This window comes from Vanacampus margaritifer, chromosome 9, assembly GCF_051991255.1.
Source record: "Vanacampus margaritifer isolate UIUO_Vmar chromosome 9, RoL_Vmar_1.0, whole genome shotgun sequence".
Classification (NCBI taxonomy): domain Eukaryota; kingdom Metazoa; phylum Chordata; class Actinopteri; order Syngnathiformes; family Syngnathidae; genus Vanacampus; species Vanacampus margaritifer.
In genome coordinates this window covers 16,483,848-16,510,929 of record NC_135440.1, presented here as the reverse complement: position 1 = coordinate 16,510,929, position 27,082 = coordinate 16,483,848, and the positions used below count along the sequence as shown (strand labels likewise).

Sequence of the window (27,082 nt, the reverse complement as noted above, 5' to 3'; positions counted from 1 at the left end):
GCGAGTTTCTGGATGCACGTGTCCATATGCTCACACGATGCTGTTGTTTACTGACGGGGACTCCATCTGCTGCAAAAACTTTGATGAGATGATTAAACAGAAGAACATTATTCCACCGCGAAAAGAGACAGTTGTATTTGCATAAAACATTGGGAAGTATACATGAAGAAAGAAAAAGTGACTTTGTATTCATATTAACTAACCTCTCTTAACTCATTTACTTTGGTTTACATTGAATTTAATGATGCGTAAAAACGTAAATGCTTTTTCTAAGTATAATATTTTCATTTAGGATATATATTGGCATGCTAGGTTTAAGAGGCACGTTGCACAATGGACATCTATTTGACACAACGGGGCACATTATCTCTCCCGCCTTTAAAAAAAAAAAGACATGATATTGATGTTTTACCTTAGTTCACGGGTACAAACAGCCGCTCCACTTTAACCAGTCGAAGGATAGGGTTTCTTAAAATTGCAGCGTCAGGTGGTAAAGAAACAAGGGCTTGGATCCGATGAGTCCAAATGAACCGAACTACTGTAACAATAATACTGATACAATGTCACAGGTTGATGAAATCATATGATGAGGTCATTTGAAGCTCTGATTTCGTAAATCACATTATGAGCTGAAAGAATGCTCAAAGCTACCGGTGTTGGACACATTCTGAAACCAGACACGTACTGGTTGGTAGTTTGGTTTTGGTTACAAGGAGTCGTCTTTCGCCGTCTCAGTTGCAATGCAACAGAATGGAGACAGCTACTGTACATGTCAAGGCTGCATTTCAGGGTATCGGGGACAATAGAGGAGATTGTTAGCATCTGGAAAAACAATCAGCACTCATATTTGATTGATCTTATGCCATGTCATAAAACATTTTGAGATGTCATAGAAAAGTTCCAGCAAATGGGTGAGCAGGAGTCGAACCCAGCTGATTTGGGGGGCAAGTTGTTTATACTATCATGCATGGCATTCAAATTTAAAAAAAACTACAAACGTCAATCAATAGCAACCATGCATTTAAATAAGGGCTTACGTTAGCATTCCATTCCATGGTGTTCAAAGATGAATGCATATATTGCACTCTGTGTTGGACATTATACAAAGCCTTCACGGATCAGTGCTGCTATCTCTCCTTTGCCTCTCAGCAGCAATGTAAGCTACTCCAAGACTCTGCCGCATTGTGCTTTTTTTTATTGGGATTCCCATGAGATGTGTTTGAGAGTTTCAGTAAAATACAAAAGTCCAGCAGGCCAGAAACCAATTTGGTCCAATACAAAAAGCTGTTCTCCAAATTCCTGCCATTTTGCTGAATCAAATATTGCAGTGGCTTTATAATATTGAAGGAAAGGATAAAGACAGGATACAGTGCAGTTGAACTAGAAATGTTTTCTGAGGATCAGAAGATAGCTTTAGTTGCCTGCAAAGATTTGTGATTTATCAATTAGTGTAAGACAATATTGCTTTGAGGATTCTTTTAACACATCCATTCATCCATCAATCCATCCGTATGGTTACCCTCGGTAAAATTTAGATGCAATAATATCTCCATTGACACTCATTATCTTAACTATTCTTATTTATGCAGTATATGAAAGAGCTTGTTAAGGTTTTCATTTTGTGATTTGTAAACAACTCTTTTACAACTACAGTTATTATTCCAATTCAGGTCTTGTTTACTTCACGAAACTCATTTGGAAATAATGTAGTTATTCATGTGTTAGTTCATCTTTATTTATTTTCAAAAAGGAATCCTGCACACTGTCATGATATCTTGAAAGCAGTTACTTAAGGAGGCGAGGCATCAGACAGTGTAAGAATTAACTGTAATTGTCAACATACTCATAGAACAGTTTATTCTATTACATGAGTCATAATAGTAAATAAATAGTAAAGATTAGTTGGTGGTCAAACTATTTTATGCATTTAAATGAAGTTAATTTCCAGTGAACCCAAGGTCTGGTTTTCATAACAAATGATGGTGTTCAGTTTATGTCAGGCATGCGCAGTACTTAACGTTATCAAACAGTCATCTCTAACATTATGCAACCCTAGATCAAAAGATGAGTACAGTGGATGCGACAGGAAATGTGGAGAGGAGCCGGCAGTGTTTTTGATGTGTAACAATGGTCATGTTTAATGTGAACACAAGAGATTGATTGCAACATATTTGCATCACCCTACATAATACCGTGGAGCAGTGGCAAAACCAAGATTATATTAACTTTTTTTCCCATTTATTTGATGAGAAAATGTTTTCACTTCACCTGGATTACTGTATTAAATGTGCTATTTTTAATAACTAAAAGTAAACAGTCTTACCGAAAGATAGTGCCTCCTGGTGGCGCTTTATTGGAATGCAACTTGGTAAATTTCTTCCCATAGGGCTAGTTCACTTCAGGATTTGAAAGGATGTCTTGAAGCAACGATATGCAAAAGTGTCTATCTATCCATCTATCTATCTATCTCTCTATGTATGTATCTATCTATCTATCTATCTATCTATCTATCTATCTATCTATCTATCTATCTATCTATCTATCTATCTATCTATCTAAGCTAACGCTAAGTTTCTCTCCCTATCCTGCAGGCGGCGGTAATGAGCATTACAACATGATCGACAACTGCCAATTAATCGATATAGATGAAGAAATGTCCTCTAGTTCCTTGTTTTTGGGCGTAATCTTGTTGGGGGGCAAAATATGTGTTCCATTATAGTAAGTTCTACAACTAAATTGAATTAGTTAAGTAGCTTAAGTGGCATTGCACTGCACACGCATACACTCTTAAAACTCCTTTGTCAAAAACAACTTAATTTGAGTCAAGAATGGGGTAGATGCCACGGATTTCCGACTTTCGGGTTCCACACATCAGTGTCGTTTCCGGCCACTGATGGCCGCGTTCCAACACTCGCACCCCCACCCCTGCGCCCCCCCAACCGCTTACTCTCGACCATTGGCGGAGAGCGCGCAGGGTGTCTCAACTCTCTGAAATGCTTCGGACAACTGAGGCATACTACACACTCGCACCCGTCGAAGGGAACGTGCAACTGAGGGGCGCAAGAACTGGGACGCGGCCCACACTTCGCAAACAGGAAACGGAAACAAAGCTGATGTGTGAAAACCAGGAAGTCGGAAGTCCCGCCTCCTGTGTGGTATATCCCATTGGACGGACCTAACTTGGTGGGTCGGTCCAATTTTGACCCAGAAGTTTCAAGAGTGTACCTATTGAATCATATTCTTAGATGTGTATGTGGTGCTCTACACTTGTAGCATCAAAGTACAGCGCTCCACTTGTAGCTCCTCTGCTCCCCTCCTACTACGTGCTGTCAAGATGGCGTTCACATGGGTAATGAATGGATTCATGTTAGGAGGACTGCAAAGCCAGCCCACCGTGCAGCTTCACTCATGTTCCAGCATTCGCCCTCTTCGTTTGCTCCTCACAACGTCTATCCCACCATGACGACTTCGGACTACTCTGACGTCGAGGCGTTTTTAGACGGCCACCCGGAACTCTTCGAGGAGTACCTGGTCCGAAAAGCCAAGTGTGAGCACATTAGCAGGTGGCTGAGGGAGCACCAGGCTCCTAAAGTTCCCACGGCCGATGAGAGACGCGCAGGCGCCTCGACCAGGGAGCCTTCGCTGTGTCCGGCCAATCCGGAAACTCTCCGACGCAGGTCGTCTCACATGGAGCTTCGGCGCAACTTCGCCCGGTCCAAAGCCACCACGGCGCACCGGACCTACGACGAGCACGCCAGCTTCAGCCAGCAGGACCCTCAGTCCAGCATGAGGCGGCGCGCGCTCCTGCGTAAAGCCAGCTCGCTGCCTCCCACCACGGCGCACATCCTCAGCGCTCTGCTGGAATCCAGAGTCAGCGTGCCACAGTACGCGTCCACCGCCACCGACCACAAGTATCGCCTCCGGGAGACCAACGAGAGGGAGTTCTTCTTGGAACTGGTCAAGGACATCTCTAACGACCTGGACCTGACCAACCTGAGCTATAAGATCCTGATCAACGCGTGCATCCTGGTGGACGCCGACAGGTGCTCCCTCTTCCTGGTGGAGGGACCCCCGCACAAGAGGACGCTGGTGTCCAAAGTGTTTGATGTGCACTCGGGCACCACGGTCAGACCCTTCTCCAGCACCCTCAACTCCAGCGAGGTGCAGGTGCCTTGGGGAAAGGGCATCATTGGATACGTGGCGGAGCATGGAGAGACCGTCAACATCCCCAATGCGTACGAGGTAAATGGAACAAGCACTAAACGCTTGAATGGAAAAATACATGAGCAAACAATATGTGGGCAAATTGCAAAATTCTGCATTATGATCTCTTGTTCATTTTAATTAGCAGTGCGGTTCTCAGGAAACTACATTGACATGATGATTGTCGACCATATTGAACATAATGTTGTAAAGGCTGATTTTTTATTTTTTTTTTAATAACGTGATTTTCCACTGTAAAATGTGCAGTTTTATTTTTAGAATTGCATGATGGGCTGTATCAAAGTTTTCCCACCTCAATGTAGAAATGTTATCTTTTGTTATCTCACAATTTGCTTGTTATCAACTTGTATGCGGTAAAATTAGATGTCATATATATATATATATATATATATATATATATATATATATATATATATAATCACAAAATGTCTGCAAAAATCTGCATTACTGAGCACTGTACATTTTATGACCATTTTTGCAATCTAATGAGATCAATACTGTTCAATCACTGGAAACTGCAGAACATTAACATTATTGAATATATATTGAACATAGCAGACTGTTTTTATATACACTTTTATATCCACTATAGTAGCTCATTATAAAATATGCATTTTATCTTAAACTTATTACACACTACTAAACTGAAGCTTCTTGAATATTTTTTTTAACGATAAACTACATTTTTAAAGCTTTTTTTACTATATATTGTCCATCCATCTGCCAGATAGTTGGATTTCTGTTCTATTATCATTGTGCTCCAGATTTGAACAAATTTGTGTGAAATAACCCTTTTGTTTGCTTATGCTAAGTTATCTTGCATCATTAATTTTTTTAAGGGCTTGGAGACAATTGTTGGATTTATTTATTTATGATGTAATATAGATGTTTTATTAATGTATTCAGTACACATGAAACATATTTTGTCCAGTTGAGTTTCTTATAATTTACATTTTTCATCTTTGCCAGATTTTCGTTTAATCTACTGAAGAATTGAAAAGTTGTTTTATTGTAATAACATTGAGGTTACGCGAGTGTCATCTAGTTGCTCTGGTGAAGAGTGTGGAGTCTTTTCAGTGTTTTGTTTTCTTCTGTCATTTACTTTTGAGGTCCAGTTAGTGTCTTTATTGTGACATAACCAAAGTAATTACCAACATTAATGTCATGCTCACTGGCTCAGTAGTGTGTACAGTAATGTTACTGGCTGCCCTTTGACTGAGCGATCTTCATAAGTGCTCTCGACACTGCTAAACTTTAAATACACTTTTCCAATGGGCACATTTAGGAGTGGTTTTATATGTACTTGTATGCCCTGCAGGACCACCGCTTCAGTGATGAGATTGACAAGTTAACAGGCTACAAGACTCAGTCCATTCTCTGCATGGCGATCTGCAACAGCGATGGCGAGGTCATTGGCGTGGTGCAAGCAATCAACAAGAATCCCACGGGAACGCCTTTCACCGAGGATGATGAGAAGGTGAGACATCATCTCGCTGAACCAATCTCTTATACGCTCACATTATATTACCCGCAGCCAGCGAGCCGTATGGATAGAAATACTGAGAGATGATGATAATAAGTATGGAACATTAACCACATGTAGCGGAGAAGCAGTTTGAGTGTAAACACTTCAGTGGCTCTCCAAGCAGGACGTCGTTTTTCTTCTTACTGCTCTTGACTTACACCTACTGTACTCTCTGGATAAATAGAGCTTATTAAAGGAGTTGGAGATGCAGCTAAACAGTTGGGAAATCTGGCATTTTATATGCACTCAATTATATTGCTACTCCAGTTAACCTTCCACTCGTGTTTAGGAAATTGTCCACATGGTGGCAGAATGAAGTTGTTTCAACTGTTTTGCTACTCATTTTAATTCGAGTTGACCTGCTAAGCTTAAATCCTCTTGATGCCTCTGATTTGTTTTATTTGTTTTTTTATTTGAGATCAGGTACTGCAGATGTATCTACCCTTCTGTGGAATATCTATTTCAAATGCCAAGTTGTTTTCTGAGTCTCGCAAGGAGTATGAAAGGAGCAGGGTGAGTGATGATGCTAAGCAAATCCTTGACAGCATTGTTCTACATGCGTTCTTAAGACTACCTTTTGCTTCTTTAGGCTTTACTGGAGGTGGTCAACGATCTGTTTGAGGAGCAGACCGATTTGGAGAAGATTGTGCGGAAGATCATGCAGCGAGCGCTGACCCTCCTGCAGTGCGAACGCTGCTCTGTACTGCTTCTTGAGGACATCGAGTCGCCGGTGAGGCCTTAAAAAATAAAGCTCGTATCAACTTTTGATTGCCTGATACAGGCCTCTGCTTCCCTTGAGGAACAATTGTAAATTGACCGTGTTGTGTTCTATAAGGTTGTGAAGTTCTCCAAGACGTTTGAGCTGATGTCCCCCTTGAGCAACATGTATCATGACATCAGGTGACATCAAACACTGATGAACAATGCAGAATAACTAGCAATATGGGTAAATACTGGATCTACAATTCATCACCGTATAACCCAGGGGTCTATGACCTGCGGTTCTGGAGACACATCGCTCTTTAGTCCCCCTTTTTTGGCTCCCTTTGGATCTGTAAAAAATAAAAATAAAAAAATTGTATAAATTATTTTTTTAAACATATTTTTTGTTTTCTACATATAATATTCTATAAATTAATAGTTAAATATTCCCCAAAAATATCCGAGTTCAAATTTTTAAGTTGTCAGAAAAAAGAGAGATAAAAGGTAGATGAAAAAGTTTTTTTTTAAATACTTAGAAATGTCCAATAAGTGACCATAACATGTCCAGAAAGAGGAAAAAGCAGAAAATGTTAGCAACATTGCTAAAAATGTCCACACAAAAAAAAAGCCATAAAATGTCCAAAAAAGAAAGAGGAGCGGCAGAAAATTACCACAATATGTTCATAAAATTGTTAAAAATGTCAGAAATTGACAGAAAGGCAGAAAAGTGTAAAAATTTATGAAAAATGAAGTATGAAAAATAACAACAAAATCCCAAAACGGACCCTCAGTACATTAGACTAACACTAACACACTATTGCGTTCATCACAATGTTTTGGTTATTTATTTGGCCTAAAATGGCTCTTTTGACAGTAAAGGACGCTGACCCCTGGAATAACATTTAAAAGTCAACTTACTTGGTCCTTTTCTACATGTACAACTATTGAATGTTTCAGTACTTTTTTGCCCAAAATGCTTTCCTCTAACAGGGAGCCAAATTTCTGAAATTGAATCCGAAAGCCGAATATATCGTTTAATATCTATCTTTCCAAGCAGTGTATATACAATATAATAATTACAATCAAGAGATGAATACATTTGGATCCACCGAAGGTCACTAGCCATTTAACATTTGCAACACATTTGGTCATCTTTCAGCAAACTGTTGTGTTTGAATATTCACAGATTGTTTTTATGGCACTCTATCCATATGCAGCATCAGCGTAGAGAAACTGTCGTGCTCTGATTGGCTGATCAATAATAGCATCGCAGAGCTGGTGGCCTCCACGGGACTCCCTGTTAACATCAGCGACGTGTGCCAGGACCCGCGCTTTGATGCCGAGGTTAGTTTAGCACCAAGCTTTTATCCACATAAAAAAAAAACACTGCTTAAATTAATTACAATTATTGTAATTTGTGGATTTTAGAGTAATCTGATGATTTTGGGATGATTTTACACTCGCTTACAAGGATTTCAGTAACTATGGTAATCAATACAATCTGTGTTTGTAGGCAGACCAAGCCTCGGGATTTCATATCCGATCAGTGCTGTGTGTGCCCATCTGGAATCGAACACATCAGATTATTGGTAGGTTTTGCCGGATAAAAAAAAAAAAAAGTCACTTACATATTACTGTATAATGGTGATCTTGTCTCAATTTACTCACTAATTCATTTCATCAGTGTGAAATCTGGGCCTGTTTAGAACACAAAGCTGCTATACTCAGAGGACTTCTGAGTCTCTCTCTTTTTTCCATTTTTTTTTGTGGCAGTGATACTGAAAAAGCTACAATAACAGTACACAGAGTGATAAAAAAAAAAATAATCAAATTTGGCCTAATTGATATAGGATAATTTCCAAACAACACCTGATGATCTCTCATGAAGTGATAGATGACAACCTGGTTGTAGTAAATTATTTCGCCATCTTGAGACTGAAATAACAGCGCCCTCTGCTGGTATAAATCAAATACTGCACTGTAATAGTGCAAGAATGACAACTTCCAGACAATCAACTAAATTATTAAGAAGCCTTCAATTGTATTGCCATCCCCAGTCCTTATAAAATTGTTTGTAGAGTATCGCTAATTATTATTTCAGTCTGTTTCCTACTTCCAAGTCCAGGTGAAAACTGTTGTCAGTTCTGAGTTTGCCAAACGGTACAAATGCCAGCTATTTTCCATTGGCTTATGGGGCAGTTTTGATTGTGCCCTATGAACTCTGCCCAGAATCAATTCTATTGATCGACATTGATGTGCCTGCTAAATAGTTAAACGTTTTATTTCATGTGCATTTGCTCCTCCACAGGGGTCGCACAAATTTTGAATCGTCTCGACAGGAAGACCTTCAACGATGCGGATCAGAGACTGTTTGAGGTTTTCTATCATTTGAAGGGCACCAGGTTTTCTATAGATTGAGATTTTGTTTTGTTTTACAGGCATTTGTGATTTTCTGTGGACTCGGCATCAACAACACGATGATGTACAATCAAGTGAAGAAGACGTGGGCCAAGCAGTCAGTGGCATTGGATGTGAGTGGAGCTAACACAACTGCAAACTCATCACTACCAGGGTTTATTCGATTCAACAATATTTGTTGGATTTAAAAATCTTTCCATTGTTCCTCCAAAGCAATCTTCTTTGCTTCTTGTCTTGCGCTAGAATGAAAAATAATAAGTAGACAAATACAGTAACAAAAGATTTACTGTATTTGTTTAATTATACACTAATGAGTAACAAGTAACAAATTTTTCTGTCGTCCCCTTTAAAAAAAGAAGAAGACAATAGCGATTACTAATTTTGGGTAGTTGTGTACGTTAATTAAGCAAATTTTAATAATGATGATACAGTTTTAATGACACAAACCTAACTAAAAAAATTTTTACTGTACATGTCAAACTCAAAGTCTTTTCTGCCCTGTATCTCTCTTGCATTTCTACTGTATAAATATTTCAGCTGTTCAATAATTAATAATAAAAGAAGGTGCCATTCTCCTCATGAAGTCAAACTTTTGTTATTTTCACATCAACTCAGTTGGTTTCTGATGAAAACGTAGCTCTTTTTTTTTTAGCGATGACCTCTTGTTTCATGCTGAATTTAAATCAAGCTAGAATGAACAAATACAAAAAAACAAAACATTTCGGTCTTTTACATAATTATTTGCATATGTTTCTTCCAGATGTTATCCTATCATGCTACGTGCTCAAAGGTAGAAGTTGACAGACTGAAGGTAATCCCAGCTGGCGCAAATAGGAACATAACAATCTGGTCTACTTAAAAGTCAAACCCGACTCAGTTGCGTTACTTCACTTCCTTCGTGGCCGGAGTCGAGTGACTGACAGCTCTGTCCCAATTTTCTCTCGTCAGGCTGCAAAAATCCCCCTGAGCTGCGAGCTCGGCATTGACGAGTTCCATTTCAATGACTTCTCTTTGGACAATGATGCAATGATCACCGCTTCTCTCAGGATGTTCCTGGAACTTGGTGTGGTCCAAACTTTTAAAATAGACTATGAGGTGAGTAAAAAATAGATATGCTCCCCCTATTGGAAGTTTAAATTGCACACAGGCTACTGAGGTAAATAGACTTACAGTGGAACTTTTTAAGTTGAGTTTGGAGTTGGAGTCACAGTCGTTGATTGTTATTCCAATTTATTGACAAGGTAAATTTGGGCATTTCGTTAGCTACAAGCTATATTCATGAAAATAATATACAATATATATTTATATATATATATAAATGTAACTGTGTAGTTCAGGGTTGAGCCACATGTGGCTCCTTCGTACCTCTTGTGTGGCTCCCTGTGGATCTTAAACAAAAAAAAAATGTAAACATTAATATACATATTTATTCCTATTTTTAGATGAAATATTCTTTAAATGAATGAATGATTTTTTTTAAATCAATATTTAAACATTGTTGCTGTCCTGTGAAAAACACTTCCATGTCCATTAAAAAAAAAATTTTGGGGATGTCTGCATTCAGTTTTAGCCCATAAACATGAAAATATAAATAAAACATGACTACAAAATAAGTGTTTTCATAGGACAGCAACGATATTCAGAAAATGCCAGTCCAAATTTCTAAGTTGTCAGAAAAAGAGAGATAGAAAGGTAGATAAAGTTTTTAAAATTACCTAAAAATGTAAAAAAGACAATGTTAAAAAAATAACGTTTAAAAAAAAAAATGTTAAAAAAAAATGTTAAAAAAAACACAACGTTAAAAAAAACAACAATAAATTGTCCAAAAACAAAAGAGTAAATCCTGAAAATGACCATGAAACTTACACAAAATTGCCAAAAATGTCAGAAAATTGATAGCAAAAAAAAAGTCAGGGGAAAAAATGCCATAAAATGTCCCAAAAATGAAGAAGAGAGACTATATGTCCATAAAATTGGCAAAAATGTATGAAAAACAAAGTCTGAAAAAGTACAAAAACAGAAGACAAAAAGGTAAAAGAATAGTTCTGTTCTGGTGCAGCTCTAAGTAGCTTTTGGGCCCTATGCACCTTAGACTAATAACATAAATACAAACACACTGTTTTGTTCATCACAATGTTCAAATGTTTTGCGACTCCAGACAATATTTTTTGTTATTTATTTGGCCTAAAACGGCTCTGTTGACAACAAAGGTTGCTGACCCCTGGTGTAGTTATACATGAGCTTAACTTTTTGAATCAAACTCCTAAAATAAAACACATTTTCCATGATATTCAAATTCATTGAGATGCGCTGCACATTTGAGAAATTTGCTGGCTTTTCAATATGCAGTAAAAACAACTTCTACTTTCCTTAGGTTTTGTGTCGCTGGCTTCTCACCGTGAGGAAGAACTACCGAACTGTGGCCTACCATAACTGGAGGCACGCCTTCAATGTGTCCCAGTGCATGTTTGTTATGATCACAGTAAGTCCCAGGCAACATGGCTGTAAATCCACTCTGATTGATTTGTGTTGTCGTTATCAATTAGCATGTGAAGCCGTGTGCCCCGTTCACCCATGAGTCATAAATGCGCCTATGCGAAACCGCCATATTTTAAGTTTTAGTGCACCCTTCCAGCATCTAGTTGAGCCTAACCTTGCCCCTTTGCCCCCATCTCATGTTTTACTACCATCAGCCTCCCTTCATCCCACTTGACGCCATTCTTCTTTGCACAGTTGAATCAACCCCTTTTTCCATATTTGTCAGAATTGCAAATGATATTTGTTTACAGTCAGCCAACTTTCAGGACGTTTTATCCGAGGCAGAGATTTTGGCGCTGATGGTTGGCTGTCTGTGCCACGATCTGGACCATCGAGGAACCAACAATGCCTTTCAAGCCAAGTAAGGCTCAATCACAGTAAAATGACAGTTTTTTTTTGTGATAAATGACTGTTTTTATGTTTCTACTGCGCAGGACAGGTTCTGCTTTGGCATTGCTCTACGGGACGTCAGCGACCCTGGAACATCATCATTTCAATCATGCAGTCATGATCCTGCAAAGTGAGGTGGGGCCCACATCTCCGACAAGACTATTTAGAGAATTCCACAGAACCAGACTAAGCTCTACAAAGTAGTAGCCTGATAACAAGACAAAAATATGCCGGTTGTGGTCGGGAATCATCGCCCCAAAATTGATTTTTGAGTCTCCTGTGGCAGCGACCACCAAAAGATTTTAAAGACTTTTGTGTCCAGGTCACACTAGATGGATTATAAAAGCACTGCTATTTATTGATTAATTTTAATAAAGTGCAGAAAATGTCACTGTGTGTTGCTAATTAACATTGCTAATGGAGGCTTCATTAGACAGTGAGCGATGAGTTTGCCAATGCATCTGCTTTAAAGGAACATTTCAGCTACTATTACGTATCGTTGCCTGCAATGCTGTATGGGGATTTATTTATTATTTATGTTTCAGGGTCACAATATTTTTGCGAACCTCTGCTCTAAGGAATATAGCAACATGATGCAACTATTGAAGCAGGCCATTCTTTCCACAGACCTCACTTTGCACTTTGAGTAAGTCGTCTTTTCAGTGTATTCAGAGCAAACGTAAAAAACGTCAAATGATCAATTCTTCTACTATAAAACATGTTTTTTTATGAAAAATCTTGCTGCATTGAATAGAGGACCCCCCCCCCCCCCTCTCTTGCGTCCTTGACTGTTTTTCTTTGCTTTGCAAAGGCGCAGGAGCAAGTTCTTTGACAACGTGCTTGCTGAAGAATTCAGTTGGACGGAAGAAAAACACAGAGAAGTCCTCAGGTATTTTCTACGAAATAAAAAATATTCAGCGTAGATATCAATAACTCTGTATTTGTGATGTTTTTTGATGGCCTTTGACAGATCTATGCTGATGACAGCCTGTGATTTGGGAGCAGTCACTCGGCCGTGGGAGATATCGAAACAGGTTGGCGCATTTATCATTTGGCATATTTTTATTTCATTAATGGGATCATTTTTGCTTGTTTACAATCATTTCCGTGCTTCGTCCTGCTGTATTTTTATGCACAGTTGATTTACAAAAGCAGCTCTGACCCATAAATACCACAAATAAGTAGCACAGATGCAGTGTTTGCTTTGAAGATGTTGATAGAGAAGTACAGAGAAGGCCAGAAGGAGCTGCATTGTGTCTTTGTAGATCTGGAGAAAGCTTATGAAAGGGTGCCCAGAGAGAAACTGTGGTTTTGTATGAGGAAGTCTGGAGTGGCAGAGAAGTATGTTCAAGTGGTGCAGGACACGTATGAGCACCGTAAGACAGCGGTGAGGTGTGACGAAGGAGTTCAAAGTGGAGGTGGGGCTACCTCAGGGATCAGCTCTGAGCCCCTTCTTGTTCGCTATGGTAATGGCAAAATACCTACCCTGTGTGATATTTGCATGGCCTGAATAAGCTTAAACAATGTATTTCATTATTTATGAGGGACATGAGAGCATTTAATGAGATGTAATGAGAATCTTGACTTTTGAGGTCTTTCCAGCTACTGTGAGCGCAACAAAATTGCATATTCCACACAATTTGTATGATTCTGAGTTTATGTTGTATCACATTGAAATAAATGTGCCCATTCAGGTTGCCGAGCTGGTGACGAGCGAATTCTTTGAGCAAGGAGACAGAGAGAGGTCGGAGTTGAAGCTCACCCCAGCGGTAATCACACTATTGTGACACTATTTGACATTGGACTACTATTTACAATACTTCTTCCTTTAGTATTTGTTGAATTTTACAACAGGGAGAAAAATTGGCAAAAATTGGCCAATTGTTGATAGGGGGGGGGGGGTTCCAATGTCATTATCTTCGACTTATGTTGTAATGTGTTAATGTGAAATAAATATCTGCAAAAAATTGCAAAACAATTTGCCCAAATGTTGCAGATTTTAATTAATCGGCTGGGCCCTAGCGTTTTGTAAAAAAAAAAAAAAGGATCAGCTATAGTATGGAGTCACCCATGACTCTGGTTATAGTGGAGGGGCAAATGAACTGTACAGTACAGTACAGTGGCACTTACTTCAAGGTATCTATAGCTATTTCCAGTTGAAATTTAAACATTATACAAAAACAATTCCATATTGCCTATTTAACCAAAACACATACCTTGCAAAAGTCTACTAGCTTAATGCTAACACACAATGTCAAATACCGGTATTTTTTTCTTTATCCTCTGTGGAAAAACAACTAAGATTATTGCATCTTATTGAGTCAATTAGTTGTGAAACAAATGTTCTAAAGGAGGATCCTATTCTGTCTTTTGTAGGCCATATTTGATCGAAATCGCAAAGATGAGTTACCTGCCTTACAGCTGGACTGGATAGACGGCATCTGTACACCTCTTTATCAGGTATTTCCTACACTGGACACTATCAAAATGCTCGTTCATTTATTGCTTTTATATAATAGTGGACGTCATTTTCCTTTCATTTGTAGTCCCTGCTGAAGCTAAACAGGAAATTGCAGCCAATGGTGGAAGGGATCGACGCCAACCGAAAGAAATGGCAGGAGCTGAGTGCATTTAATGAGCACGCATGCGACGCCTCAGTAACCAGTCAGAGTCCCGAGGCTGTAGAAGCCAGTGGGGAGTCCAGCACAAAGCCGGCGGAAAACACCAACTTGGGGTCAAACGGTCAAGTGTAAAGTTTAGAGCAGGACTGTCTTCAAGATGAGGTTCAGCCTCCAAAAGGGGGTTAGAAAATGTGAATTTCCAGATTTCCTCAAATAGTGGCTGTTTATTTACATGGTTGCATTGAGTAGCAGGAGCTATTTTGAAAAAAATGCTACATGAATGCAACAAAAAGGATGCTTGTAGATGCTTGTTGTGACAGAAAAAAAGTCAAAGTCATTCAGCGCCATTGACGGCTATAGATGTCAAAAATCGATTTCAACTAGGCTGGCAGTGAATGAGTTAATTAACCCTCATGGTATGGCGGAGGCCCTTTTATTAGGTTGATAATGTTAGGTCTAGTCTATTCAGGGTTGCACTCGCACAGATGTAAGACCATTTTGTCGTTTGTTTCTTTTCTAAGCCGGTTCTCATGGGTTGCTAAAACGCAAAGAAGAAAAAGGGTACAGACGTTAGTTTTGTTCGAGTGGATGATGCAACTTGCAACTGGAGGTACGGCATCAGTTAGAGCGGAGGTGGCTATTTGAGGATGTATAGCACATGAAAGGGTTGTTTCATCTGCTGAGCTTCACCTTGCAAGTATCACTGTCAAACTCAGGGCAAGGAAGCAGCTCGGTCATGCCCTGACATTTATACGGAATTTAATGCTGAAACCCAAAAGAGTGACACTTTATGTAATGTAAACATGTTTTCTAATGAATGCTGCCTCAAAGTAGTTGAACAATTTCACCCAAAAATAGCTACTGTGTTTTCTACCATCCTGAATGTAGAGCTTGTTCTTGAATAGGGATGGGAATTGATAAGAATTTAGCGATTCCAATTCCTGATCGATTCTCTATCATTGATTTCATTATCATTATATTCTATCATTATGTAAGATATTTATTCCGCATATTAGATGTATTTTGGGGGAATTAAAACTTTTTTAAGTGTTGCAAAAAGCCTTGGTATCATCTTCGCATGGAATGTAGCCAAACTTTTGTGTGCTGCCGTGACGCCATGTTAAAAATAGTCCCAAACAAAATGCACTTTTTGCATGTGATGTCATCATTTATGACATATGACATCTCATTTATGGCATAAGAATGACAAAAAAAAAGAATTATCAGGCAAGCAATCAAACGATTCCGAGGAATCGAATTACTCAAGAAGAACCATTTATCGATTCCCTTCCCTATTCCAGAACGTGATGAGTTTGCTGCTTGGCTGTTTTACCTCACTTTTTCTCTTTTTGCTGCATGGCCATATTCACAATATTTGTGCTGTTACTGAGCCTTAGGTCGTCAAAGTGTTGTTGCGGTAAACAGCATGTTTCATGTAGTACTGTGCAATCAATTGCCTAAAACATTTAGACAAAGGAGCTCCAATTTATTTTTTTAGATGGCTCTCAAGGTGGTTTCTGTTCTTTCCTGAAAATTGAACCATGTATAGAATTGCAATATTTTGTAAGAAAACTCAAAAGTATATATGTGATTGTTCTTGATCACGCCTGTATTTTTGTCAGTATGACTGCACAGCATGCTGATCATTGTAAGAAAGTTCAGATCTGCATGTACACTATGTATCTTCTTTGATACTGGATGAGCGCAATGCCTTTGACTGCCTGATGAGATTTGCCGTTGCATGCCATTCCTCTCAAGGACCCAAATATTGATGCTGCTTTACAAAAAAAGATTTACATTTAAAGATTTGTCACGCTGTTATTATTTCTCTCATGGTATTTTATAACTTGACCTGTGCTAAAATCATTGGTGTAGAAAAAACAAATACACATTTTTGCAAATAAAAGGCCTGTGATATTCAAAGTGTTGATAGTGATTTTAATAACTACAGAAAATGATCTTTGTGGTGTTTATTTACATGTATTGGGAAAACAATTAAATGCACACAGAAACACCCCAAAAAAATGTCAGCTAAACATTTGTCACTTTCATCAGAAGTTTTAGAAAAGTAGATTAAATTTGGATGTAAATTAAGATATAACATTTTGAGTATGTAAACACAACTCATACCATTTGAACCAAATATTACTTGTCAGAAATAAACAAACAGTGATGACCTGGGGATGTGACGTCATACTGTACAGTAAGTCGTCCATACACAATGAAACGGGGGGGCATTTTACAGTAAAAATGTTCACATGATCACGCAGTCTCTTTCTTCATCCGTGGGCAATGTTTGATGCTCTGACTTAATCAGGCATGGAGGTGAGGCTCGCGTAGCAGCAGTCAGTGCACTTTAAAGCGCATGCAGCTGCCTGCGCCCAGCCAGCCTGAACTGAGCCTTAATCTATAATTTAACACGGATTGACTGGATTCTACACGGGGTCGATCATCACCAGGGAGCGAGAGAAAGACTTCTAACCGCATTTTCGATATTCAGGGCCATAGATTTCCATCTCTACTGCTTTTTTTTTCAACACTTTTTCTCCCTTGCTCAAACATACAGACTTGTATTTAGGCTAAGTCATCATCATTGCCTCACATGACTTGGTGAGAAACAAGCGTCTCAAATAGATCACAGTTGACCGCCTATTAGGACAAATGTCCCATATCTATTAAACAATGAGGCCATACAATAATAATCATGTGATGTAGGCTTTAAATATTAACACATACTCTCAATAGTTAAATCAATAATAGCTTTCTTTGGCTCATTTAATGATTATATTCATTAATAATGAGGCTCATAATTGATCATATTCATATTTACACTCAGTTAAAACAAGTCAGGTTTGATTGAGACTGTCAAGGAAGATAATATAAATGTTTGTTACTGTGGATGGAGTAGACTACTTGAACGTAGTTGGGAAAAGTAGTTAGTAATTTAGCAGTTTATTAATTGGTTATTTGATTTACTATAAATAGCAAAGAAAAAATAGTACGTCCATATTTGTATTTTATTGTTAATTCGATTTTTTTCCCATTATCACTGAATTGAGCTTTTAAATATGTAAATGCATATTCAAAATATCTACATATTTATAGAATTAGATAGAAAATGACCCCCTCCTAAATATTAATGACAAGAAAATATAATTTTATAACACTTGACTATCGCCTTAGTATATCTGGCATCTTTAGAAGTAAAAATTGCAGTAAAAGACAGTTGGCTAACAGAAACAATCTTCAAAAAGTAACATACCTGTGTATTAACAGAAAAGGAGAATGTCGGGAAATCGGATTGTCATCTCGTATGGTTGAACAGCATTCTCTGAAAAGACAGCATCATGTTAATGATTCCTAGCTATTAGCTAAACACCGGAGCTTTACGTACATTCAACAAAATATTTAAAAAAAATGGTGGAACAATTCTAGTACACTCCAGCTGAGCTTTTAGTTATGTATCAATCAAATTAACATAGTTTGCCCGTGAATGTTTCTAAGGCATTACTTTATTCATGAAACATTCATGCTCATGCGGATGAAACTTAATGACAGCAGGTGGCGTAGTTTTCCACTCCAGCGGGATTTAAAATGACTACAACTATCATACATAAACACTTACGCAAAAATGTCTTCAGTGTTTGAGGCCGCTATCGCCATGTCTGCCATCCACTCTGAGCTAATGTCCACTTCAGGGTGAAACTTAATAAATGCCTAATTTGAACAAAGTGTCCTTCAGGACCTTCACTTTCAAATTCACAACAATACTAGTCTTCACCAGCAGAAAAGCACACATACTACTAGTAGTCACAAGATGGCGGTCACCCGTGTTTTCCAGGTATGGTTGCGCATCCTGCCAGCTAATCACTGAGCTCCACTTTTTGTTCAATCAGAATAGGGGCGTGGTTAATACTTTGTACAGTAGCCTAGTTTTGCCCGAATTTATGAAAGAATTGTTCTACTTTGCACCCAAATTTGTCAAGTATAGCACTTATTTAAGCGAAATAAACCTCAACAATTTTTTTTATCTTTCATATGTCATTCATTTTTTGAAACATTATTTAAGTATTTTTTACATTTAAGTGCAGTGTTAATGTTCAAACTGCGCATGATGTTATGTTACAGTAGAACTAGTCATTGCGATGGTTAAAATGTGTGTAAGGGTGTTTTTATTAGGATGAAGCTTAAAGCCTTAAAGATTTAGCCCGATTGCGCGAGGCTGTAAACAGCGATGGCGCTCAAACAAGCCTTTGAAGCATCACGGCTCGCTTTGTTTCTCTGAAATCAGGTCACGCAAAAAAAAGCTGTTTGAACGTCCACAACAGATTCTCGTGACCCATTTACCCTGTCAAGAAAATCCAGATTGAAGACCAAGTTTAACCTTTGAGCCCACCTGTAGTCAGTCACATCGTGCGCTCAAATAGTCCAAAAAGAAACTAGTGGATTTCGGACTGACTGAATGTCTTGTATTGACTCGAGAAGTGCCGCGGGCTGTTTTCCAAAAGCCTCCACTGTTGCCATGAAGAGATGAGTCAGTGGAGATCGCTGCGTGCTTTGCTGCCATGTCTGCACATCTATCACAATCAAAGTCTCTTCAGTGTTTTGACATAAAGATGAATAATTGATTCATGCACACTCACCCGAGCGTCCCGCGCTGCTGCAGTCTGTGATGATGCGCTGCTGCCAGTGAGAACTTAACTGTTGCAGCAGCTTGTTGATATTTATCATATCTTTATGTGTATGCGTAGGATTCGTAAGACAGCAATTGACTGACTGTACAGTGGACACAAACTGTCACTGAATGATTTAATAACGCTTTTGTGTGCTTGTGGTGGTGCAGTTTGTCAGCTCAAAGAATGAGGCCCCTCAAAGGTGCAGTTTTATTTAAGTGTTTTATTATTATTATTTTTATTATTATTTATTAGTTTCAATCTACCACTTTTTTTTTTAACTTTTTTTTTTTTTGCGTTTGCTTAGAGTTAGCCGAAATTTATTTACAAGCCAATTTTCAAGTGATGGTAAAAAAAAAAAAAATTGATGGTTGCAATTAAGGTACTGTAATGCTCTTAAATGTGAGCAAGGAGAGCCACAGTCGCTTTTAGCCGTTTATTGAGCAGGTTAAACTCAAACACAATCCCCAAACGAGCTGCTGTTTGCCACTACTCACACCTAGAAGCTCACACGCAGACGTCACACCACAATGAATTTTCCCCCCTTTTTTTTTAACGACCATGCAATTTGTTGTTTTATTTTCCTGTTGTCTGGCTCACTTTAAATTAAAACAAAATAAGTCACTTGAATGAAGCACAATTAATGGTGATTGTTTAAAGAATATAAAAATGTGCAATTTTAAAACGACGTACTATGTATACTACGAATGGCCACCGGGGCCCCCAATCATCTTGCTTGGGGCCCCTGGGCAATGTTGATACGCCACTGCTCATTGGGGAAATACAAATTAAATAATAACCCAATAAAAGTCAGAATCCGTGTTTGTAACAGTTATCAAAGCCAAAGTCAGTTTTCGCAACACAGAATTTTGTCCACGTCTGCTCCCCCTACTGATGAAAAGTGGCAACAATTTAGGGATGCTGAAATTATGTAAATACACAAAATAATTGGTAATAAATAAACACGTCACATAGGCTTTAAATCATAGTTTGAATACAAATATACATTTTATAAAGAAAATGTTTGTGTCCAACCTGCCAGGGTGCTTGCGTTTGGTTTGATTTGGCAGGCTGGCAAAGCTCAGACGGCACAGACAACACACGCTAAAGCTAAGGTCATATAGAGAAGGTCAGTGTGTGCGTGCGTGTCCTACGGCAACACACTAACACCTACACGGAATAACTATGTGCCATTCAGCCTTTAGCTCACTCATTGAAATACTTCAACATGAAAAATGTTAATGTAACAAAATAAATCTTGATTTTACCTTACTAACTTTCCATCCATCCGTATGCTAACTACCAGGTTGTCGTGCTGCCATAATCATTGCAATTATATACAGCTTGACTATAGTTTACGTGTATGTTACTGATTCCCAACCACTGTGCCGCGGAACTTAATTAGTCCAAAAATGAGTATTTATTTACCAGTACTACAAATGTATCTTTGTCCATCAATCTATGCCAGCGACATATAGTGACATGCAGAATAATTAAATGCTCGTACAATTTATATTGTATGTATGTATTTTTGTGAGCGATATGAGACAGGATCATCATTTTTTCCATGTATATAACGTTTTTTTTGTGATATTGATGTTTGGTACTGTGCTGTGAGATTTGTCCAATGTCAAATTTGGCTTTGACTCGATAAAGGTTGAGAAACACTGGCACACTATATAGCACTATATTAGTAAGTACTCTAAAAACAGTTGGGTCAAAAAAATAACCCAACTATGGGTCAAAAATGGACCGATCCTCTACTTGGGTTGATTTGACCCAACTTTGAGTCAAGAAATGGGTCTTTCAGCATAAAACAACGCATAAATATATGTCAGATTCTTAACTTAAAAAAAACTAAAGAAATTGGGTAATTTTGTATATTTGTATATTATGATCCATAATTGTTTTTTTTTTTACCCTACTGTTTTCAGTGTGTGCTACACTACTACCACATTGTACTATTAGCCTGGCTTTTATTTTATTTTTTTTATCACTTAATTTTACAGAAATTTTAATGTACTGTATGTGCAAAAAAAAACAAAAAAACACACACAATACAAATACATCATGTGGATAAAAATATTGAGAAAACTAAAAAAGAAAACACAGAAAGTGAAAGCAGAGAAAAGGGGAATGGATTTTTCAAGCCAAGTAAAAAATGTGGCAAAAAGATGCTCTGTACATCATATTTAAAAGCACATGCATGCATCCAGGCCATTATTCAACAAGGTCACAAATCTTATGCTATACGACTTAGCCAAAGTATGTTTACAAGCAACTCTGTGAGTGCCACCTCTCAGAATGTATAAATGTATGTTCTGCGCCACAGCGTGAATCATCACTCAGCACAGTATTGGTGCGACAACGCTAAAAGGTGGCAAACAGTTTTGCTTGGAAGAGGAATCTATAATTCTTTGCATCAGTCCGCTCTAATTCTCCTTTGAGTAAAAAGAAAAGCTCCGACTGGATTTGGCTAAAAAGACCAAAAGGCATTTTTTCAAAGGCAGCTAGCCTTGAACCTGAATTCTTCTTTCTAATCTCAAGACCACTGCGTGCTGTCTTCATAGCACCAACCCCTCAGTCCTCACAAGCACTTACATCTACTTGCCTTTTGTTTACTAACGTGGGAGAAACTGGAGCCCCGCTGTCTGCGCTAACAAGTGAAACGTAAGCTGACCTGGGCTCGCCACTTCATATCCTGACTAGTAAGAGCCTGTTTCCTGTGCAGCAACATCAACCAGAGAGACCACTTAAGTCCCCTTCCTTCACTCAGCTGCAAACATTTATGCTCACTTAGTAACAGACTCCAGTTCACGCATGGATTGGATTTCAATTGCAGGTGATGTAAATCACCTTCATGTTCACTGGGGCGCAAAGCAACTGTGGTTTTGTTATCAATGAATGGAGAAAAAGGCACAAAGTTGTCCTTCCTGAAGCTTATTGTGAATGATTAGAGAAAAACATTCACCCTTTTTTTTGAGTCATAATACAGCCCATATTTGGTCTTTAGATAAGAAGTCACCAACCTATTTGAGACTGAAAGCTACTTCCTGGATACTGATTATTGCAAAGAGCTACTAGTTTGAGCCAAACTTCTGAAATAATAAATCGTCTTGAATTTTTGACGCCTATAGCCGTCAATGGCAGTGAATGAGTTAACTCATTCACTGCCATTGACGGCTATAGGCGTCAAAAATTCATTTGAACTATTTCTATTAGTTTCACATTTTTTCCCACTTTTGTTAACAAGAGTATGAAAACCTAAAAAAAATGTATTGTACATATAGAACAGATATAAAATGTGTGATTAATCTTGAGTTTAAATAATTAAGTAATTAAACCAAAAAGAAAATATTATAAAAAAATTAGGGGCGTCAGACAATTAATTTTTTAAATTGTAATTAATCGCATGACTTCAATAGTTAACTCACGATTAATCACACATTTTATATCTGTTCTAAATGTACAATACATTTTTTCTAGGTTTTCATACTCTTGTTAACAAAAGTGGGAAAAAATGTGAAACTAATAGAAATAGTTCAAATGAATTTTTGACGTCTATAGCTGTCAATGGCAGTGAATGAGTTGATTATGTTATTATTAGGGATGTCAAAATTCATGCGTTAATTTTGAGTTAATTTAAAGTTCCTTTAACGCCACTAACGTATTTTTTTTAAACGCACGATTAATGACCGCCCCTTACTTGGAATGGAAAGCCTGTACTGGGGGAACGCAGCAGACACGTCCACGTCAAAATTTAGCAGTAACAAATTGAATAATAATGCATGGAGACTGGGGTCAAGTTGTATTTTACAATTTTAAAAATGTGCAGAATTCCACAAGTTACTTCATGTTAAATATTAGATAGCTCTTAATATGAAAAAAAATAATACACTTAACTGGCACCAATATCTTACAAATGCAATTATGTCATCTAGTGGCAGAAAAATTACCTCAACATAATTCAATATCACACTTATTTTGTACAGTACAGTACATCTTTTTAATTTTAACTAAATTTTATGAATTATTATGACATTACTGTATCAATAATTAATAGATTAGTTTAACATTTTTTCCACTTTTATGTTAACAAAAGTATAAAACGTATAACCTCAATAAAAAAATGTATTGCACATTTTATTGTACATTTAGAAAAGATATAAAATTTGTGATTAATCGTGAGTTAACTATTGAAGTCATGCGATTAATTATGATTACAAATTTTTATCGCTTGACACCTCTATTTATTATTCATGATGAATGCAAATCAGAATGCTCTGCTCTGCATGGTAGCAAAATCGTGGAAAGGTTTTCGTCTTGATTCCAGATAAAACAGTACTGAAAAATGTAATTGTGAACACACAAAAATCAATTAAAGCCGCATGCCAATCATAGTTCAAGTACAACACACTGGAAAAAAATGCTCTGTAGAAAATAAAACCATTTCACTCTCAGCTATTCAAACATCACTCTTCCAGTGTGCTCTGCCGGTGTTTACTTTGAAGGTCAATTCCTTCCAAGGTTTTGCTTAGAATTTTTTCCCCTCTCTCTTTTGATAGAAAAGAAAGCTGGTTATTGTGTTCCTTCCGCCTACGCTGAAAACGTGTCCTTCAGGTGGCATTCAGGGCCTCGCTGAAGCATAACGTTTGACTAACAAAGGTCCATGTATAAATGTGCAGAAAAGCTTCGATGAGACTCTGTGTGTGAAGGAAAGCTGGTACAGCTTGAACTAGTTGATTTTTTTTTAAGCAATTGGATGAGAAGCCAATAAACAGTTCAATGTGTACAACTGTGAAAGAAAAAAGGTGTCAAAGGTAAACTTTTGATGAGGATACAACAGGGTCTGCTTTACTTTAACAGTATGTTTAAAATTGTGACACAAAGACCTGTGTTGGCTTCTTCCATCAAGACAATCCAATCAGAGTCGATGGCAAATACTGTCAAATTAAGCAAAAAAGAAAATATAAATTGCGTATTTAAAACAACCACATAACTTTGCCTTAAATTCCTCCAGATTAATGGAGGAAATGGAAAAATAGGAAGAAAAAAGTCAAGCACATTTGTGAGTAAAGAAATGTTTTTTCTCTTTCAAGGTTGAGAGGGAAGCTTTTGTTTCTTTTGCTTCTCATGCATTCATTGTGGCACGCTGGTCTCCGTTTCAATGGATTCACTGATGCTGGTGCTATTCGTCTGCCAATCACACTGGATACTTTGGATTTCATGTTGGGTGACAGACGCCCCCAAAGAAAAACATGACACCTTTCTTTCTTTTCTTTTTTTACTACTAAGTTTTATTTAATTATTTGCAATAAATCAATTAGCCACTTATTTAATTAGACAAATGAATTACAATAAATAGGGCCGGGTTAATAATAATAATAATAATAATAATAATTATTATTATTATTATTATTATTATTATTATTATTATTGTTGTTGTTATTATTGTTGTTATTATTATTATTATTAATAATAATAATACATAAAGAAGAGATTAAATAAGAGAGTGGGTGGTATGTGGCCTGCTGGCCATACTTTGCCTTAAATGACAATGTTGATCGTCATAATGCCTACAACCTTGAAAATTATCACCTTCAAGTAACTATTTATCCACACTTGTTAAATACACAATCAGCTGTCTTTATGCTCCTTATATCTGAATATCTTTCTTTTGTATGAAAATTGTTCATTATAACAATGAATTATTATATTTTATACAGGTTTCTGAAGTCAAATTGTGCATGATTCCCATCATGATAGCCCAAAGTGTCCAAACCCAGGTTCCACCAGTCCAAGATTGATTCCCCTCCAAACGCGGTGTATGGTGCGTGCCTACTCGCATGCTCAACAAGCATTGCCTTATAAATAAATGCTCGATCAATGACTCCAAGCTCATAAACATAAATCGCTTTTTCCATCAATACTTACAGCAGGAGGAGTGTGAACGCTGCTCTTTATTCAACTCAAATCTCTTCACACTTTGGCTGTAACATGAGAGGTTTAGGGGTAGAACTGAGGGATGACAAGGGAGAGGGGACAATTGAGAAACTTATTCAGTCAGAGTTGGACCTCTAGTCATTCACAGCGGGATCCATCTGAGCTTCTTTCTACGCTGACAGTGGCTCTTGGGGCCCATTGGCGTGAGGATCACATTAACAAAGGGCGCCAGCAGTGTGTCTGCTTTGGGGAGGGGTATTAAGAGGGAAGGTGATATTTCTTTTCACTGTGTAAACTGGAGCGTGTCATTTCATTAAGAACTATATTTCATTTTTATTACTCTGGGGGGTGTTAGGTTCATTCCATTTGGCTTTTGACAAAAAGGGCCTCAATGGACATCATTATTGAATGAGGAAAGCCTCAATGGAATATACACCACGATATTATGACCACTTGCATGTAGGTTTTTGACTCGCTCATACATAACTAAGGCAAGCAAAATATTAAGTGCAGCTCTAAGTGTGATAAAGTACTGTTGTACACGGTACACCACCGCAAACTATCCATCCCTCCTTCAGTTATCTGTTGCGCCAATTGTAAATGCCCGTTAAAGTGCATTTGATATTCTCCAGTTTTGATTTGTTTTCGTGCATGGACAATATGTTGTCCTGCAGCGCCACCTGGTGGCGTTTCCGCGTTTGTTGAAATGCGCACATTTCTACGTCTTCTTCTGTTTTGCAACGTCTGATTGCTTCTCTTCGGGTCGTGTGCTCGACAGAGAAACGATACAACTTTATATAAGTATACGAGCTGTACAGAACATTCTTTATTTGTTTTCTATTAGGATAGAATTGACATTGTGATTCACCTCGTTGTTTTGTATTGTTCTTAGCTCCAAATTGGGACGTGTATACTAAGCTAAGGCAAGCTAGCTGATATTGGAACGTTTAACTAGCGCTCTTGGAGAGCGGAATGAGATATGGAAATACAAAGTCTGTTATTATTTTTGGTGACATGTTTAAAACAGAGAATGTATTTCTTTTTTTTAATGAGTAGAACTCCATGTTATTAGACTGGAAAAAATATTTTCTTTGTATGGATATTGGCAGTGAATTGAGAAAAAAAAAAAAATAACGTGCTACACTTGTCAGAATATCTTCAGAAACATTTTTTTGTCATATTTCTTCATTCATACTTGTATTAGGTAAATGATTATGTAAACATGATTAATGCATGACTTATTTGTGAAACTACAATGTAAATACTGTACTTTTTCTGTTTATTCTCTAGTTTTCACAGTGTAGAATAATATAAAGACTAAAGATTATCGACACCTATTCGAAACTCTCTGCGTCTTCGTTTGAAAATCCAAGGTTGAAGCTACACCAATTCAAATGGACCTTTGACGTCTATAGCCGTTAATGGCAGTGAATGAGTTAACTTCAGTCCTTCGTAAACAGACCCTGAATGATGAAGCATTCTATACAGTTTTGTGTGAAGTTGAATCCAATCTCAACGATCGTCCCATCACCAATTATCTGGAGATCCCAATGATCTGGAAGTTCTCACGCCCAATCACCCGCTCACAATGAAAAGAAAATCAGTCTCACCAATTGGACTGTTTCAAAATGAGGGTCTGTACATCAGGTGATGATGGGGGCAGATACAGACTACTGTATCTCTGTATAGTTCTTGGAAATGATAATACAGATTTCTCTATGATTGAGTGAAAATCATTTTTTTTAATGTCCACAGTTGGTGAATAAATAAAACCTATTCAAGTTGCTCTCTAACTGTGTAATATGCTGACCACACAGTAGCAAGGGCGGTACAAATTCCAACCCATTACCATTCTTGAGCTTGAGGTGACAGCGCAGCCCTGTAGTTGCTGAGTTACTATGGCAACCGCTACCCGAGAGTTCAAGGGTCATGCCGCAGATAACCAACACCACAACTCACAAGGAAAACCACATCAAGACATTATATATGGTTGTCATGATTGTGGTTGACTAATGTTTGTTTGGAAAGAGGCATTCTTACATATCGTG

General features: G+C 37.8%; 2 protein-coding genes across 5 annotated transcripts in view; one reads left to right on the top strand and one right to left on the bottom strand.

The window, feature by feature from the left end:
• Positions 1 to 27,082, bottom strand: part of spmip4 (sperm microtubule inner protein 4) — a 31,630-nt gene that overhangs the window by 2,861 nt on the left and 1,687 nt on the right. For 2 of the 4 annotated variants that reach the window (XM_077575176.1, XM_077575177.1), the window contains exon 1: positions 35 to 4,865. In XM_077575176.1, coding sequence (XP_077431302.1) covers positions 35 to 150 — 116 coding nt within the window. In that variant the 5' untranslated portion in view covers positions 151 to 4,865. Of the gene's footprint in view, positions 1 to 34; positions 6,802 to 17,680; positions 17,750 to 27,082 lie in introns of those variants that run through there. The other 2 variants (XM_077575179.1, XM_077575178.1) reach the window with 2 other exon arrangements.
• Positions 3,337 to 16,341, top strand: pde11al (phosphodiesterase 11a, like). The gene is given in 22 exon segments (XM_077575174.1): positions 3,337 to 3,386; positions 3,388 to 3,416; positions 3,419 to 4,242; positions 5,543 to 5,701; positions 6,173 to 6,262; positions 6,339 to 6,479; positions 6,585 to 6,649; positions 7,669 to 7,795; positions 7,965 to 8,040; positions 8,760 to 8,827; positions 8,890 to 8,982; positions 9,630 to 9,680; positions 9,818 to 9,964; positions 11,244 to 11,351; positions 11,659 to 11,768; positions 11,842 to 11,932; positions 12,343 to 12,443; positions 12,609 to 12,686; positions 12,768 to 12,831; positions 13,492 to 13,566; positions 14,174 to 14,257; positions 14,344 to 16,341. Coding segments are annotated over 22 exon segments (2,829 nt in total). The 5' UTR covers positions 3,337 to 3,345; the 3' UTR covers positions 14,551 to 16,341.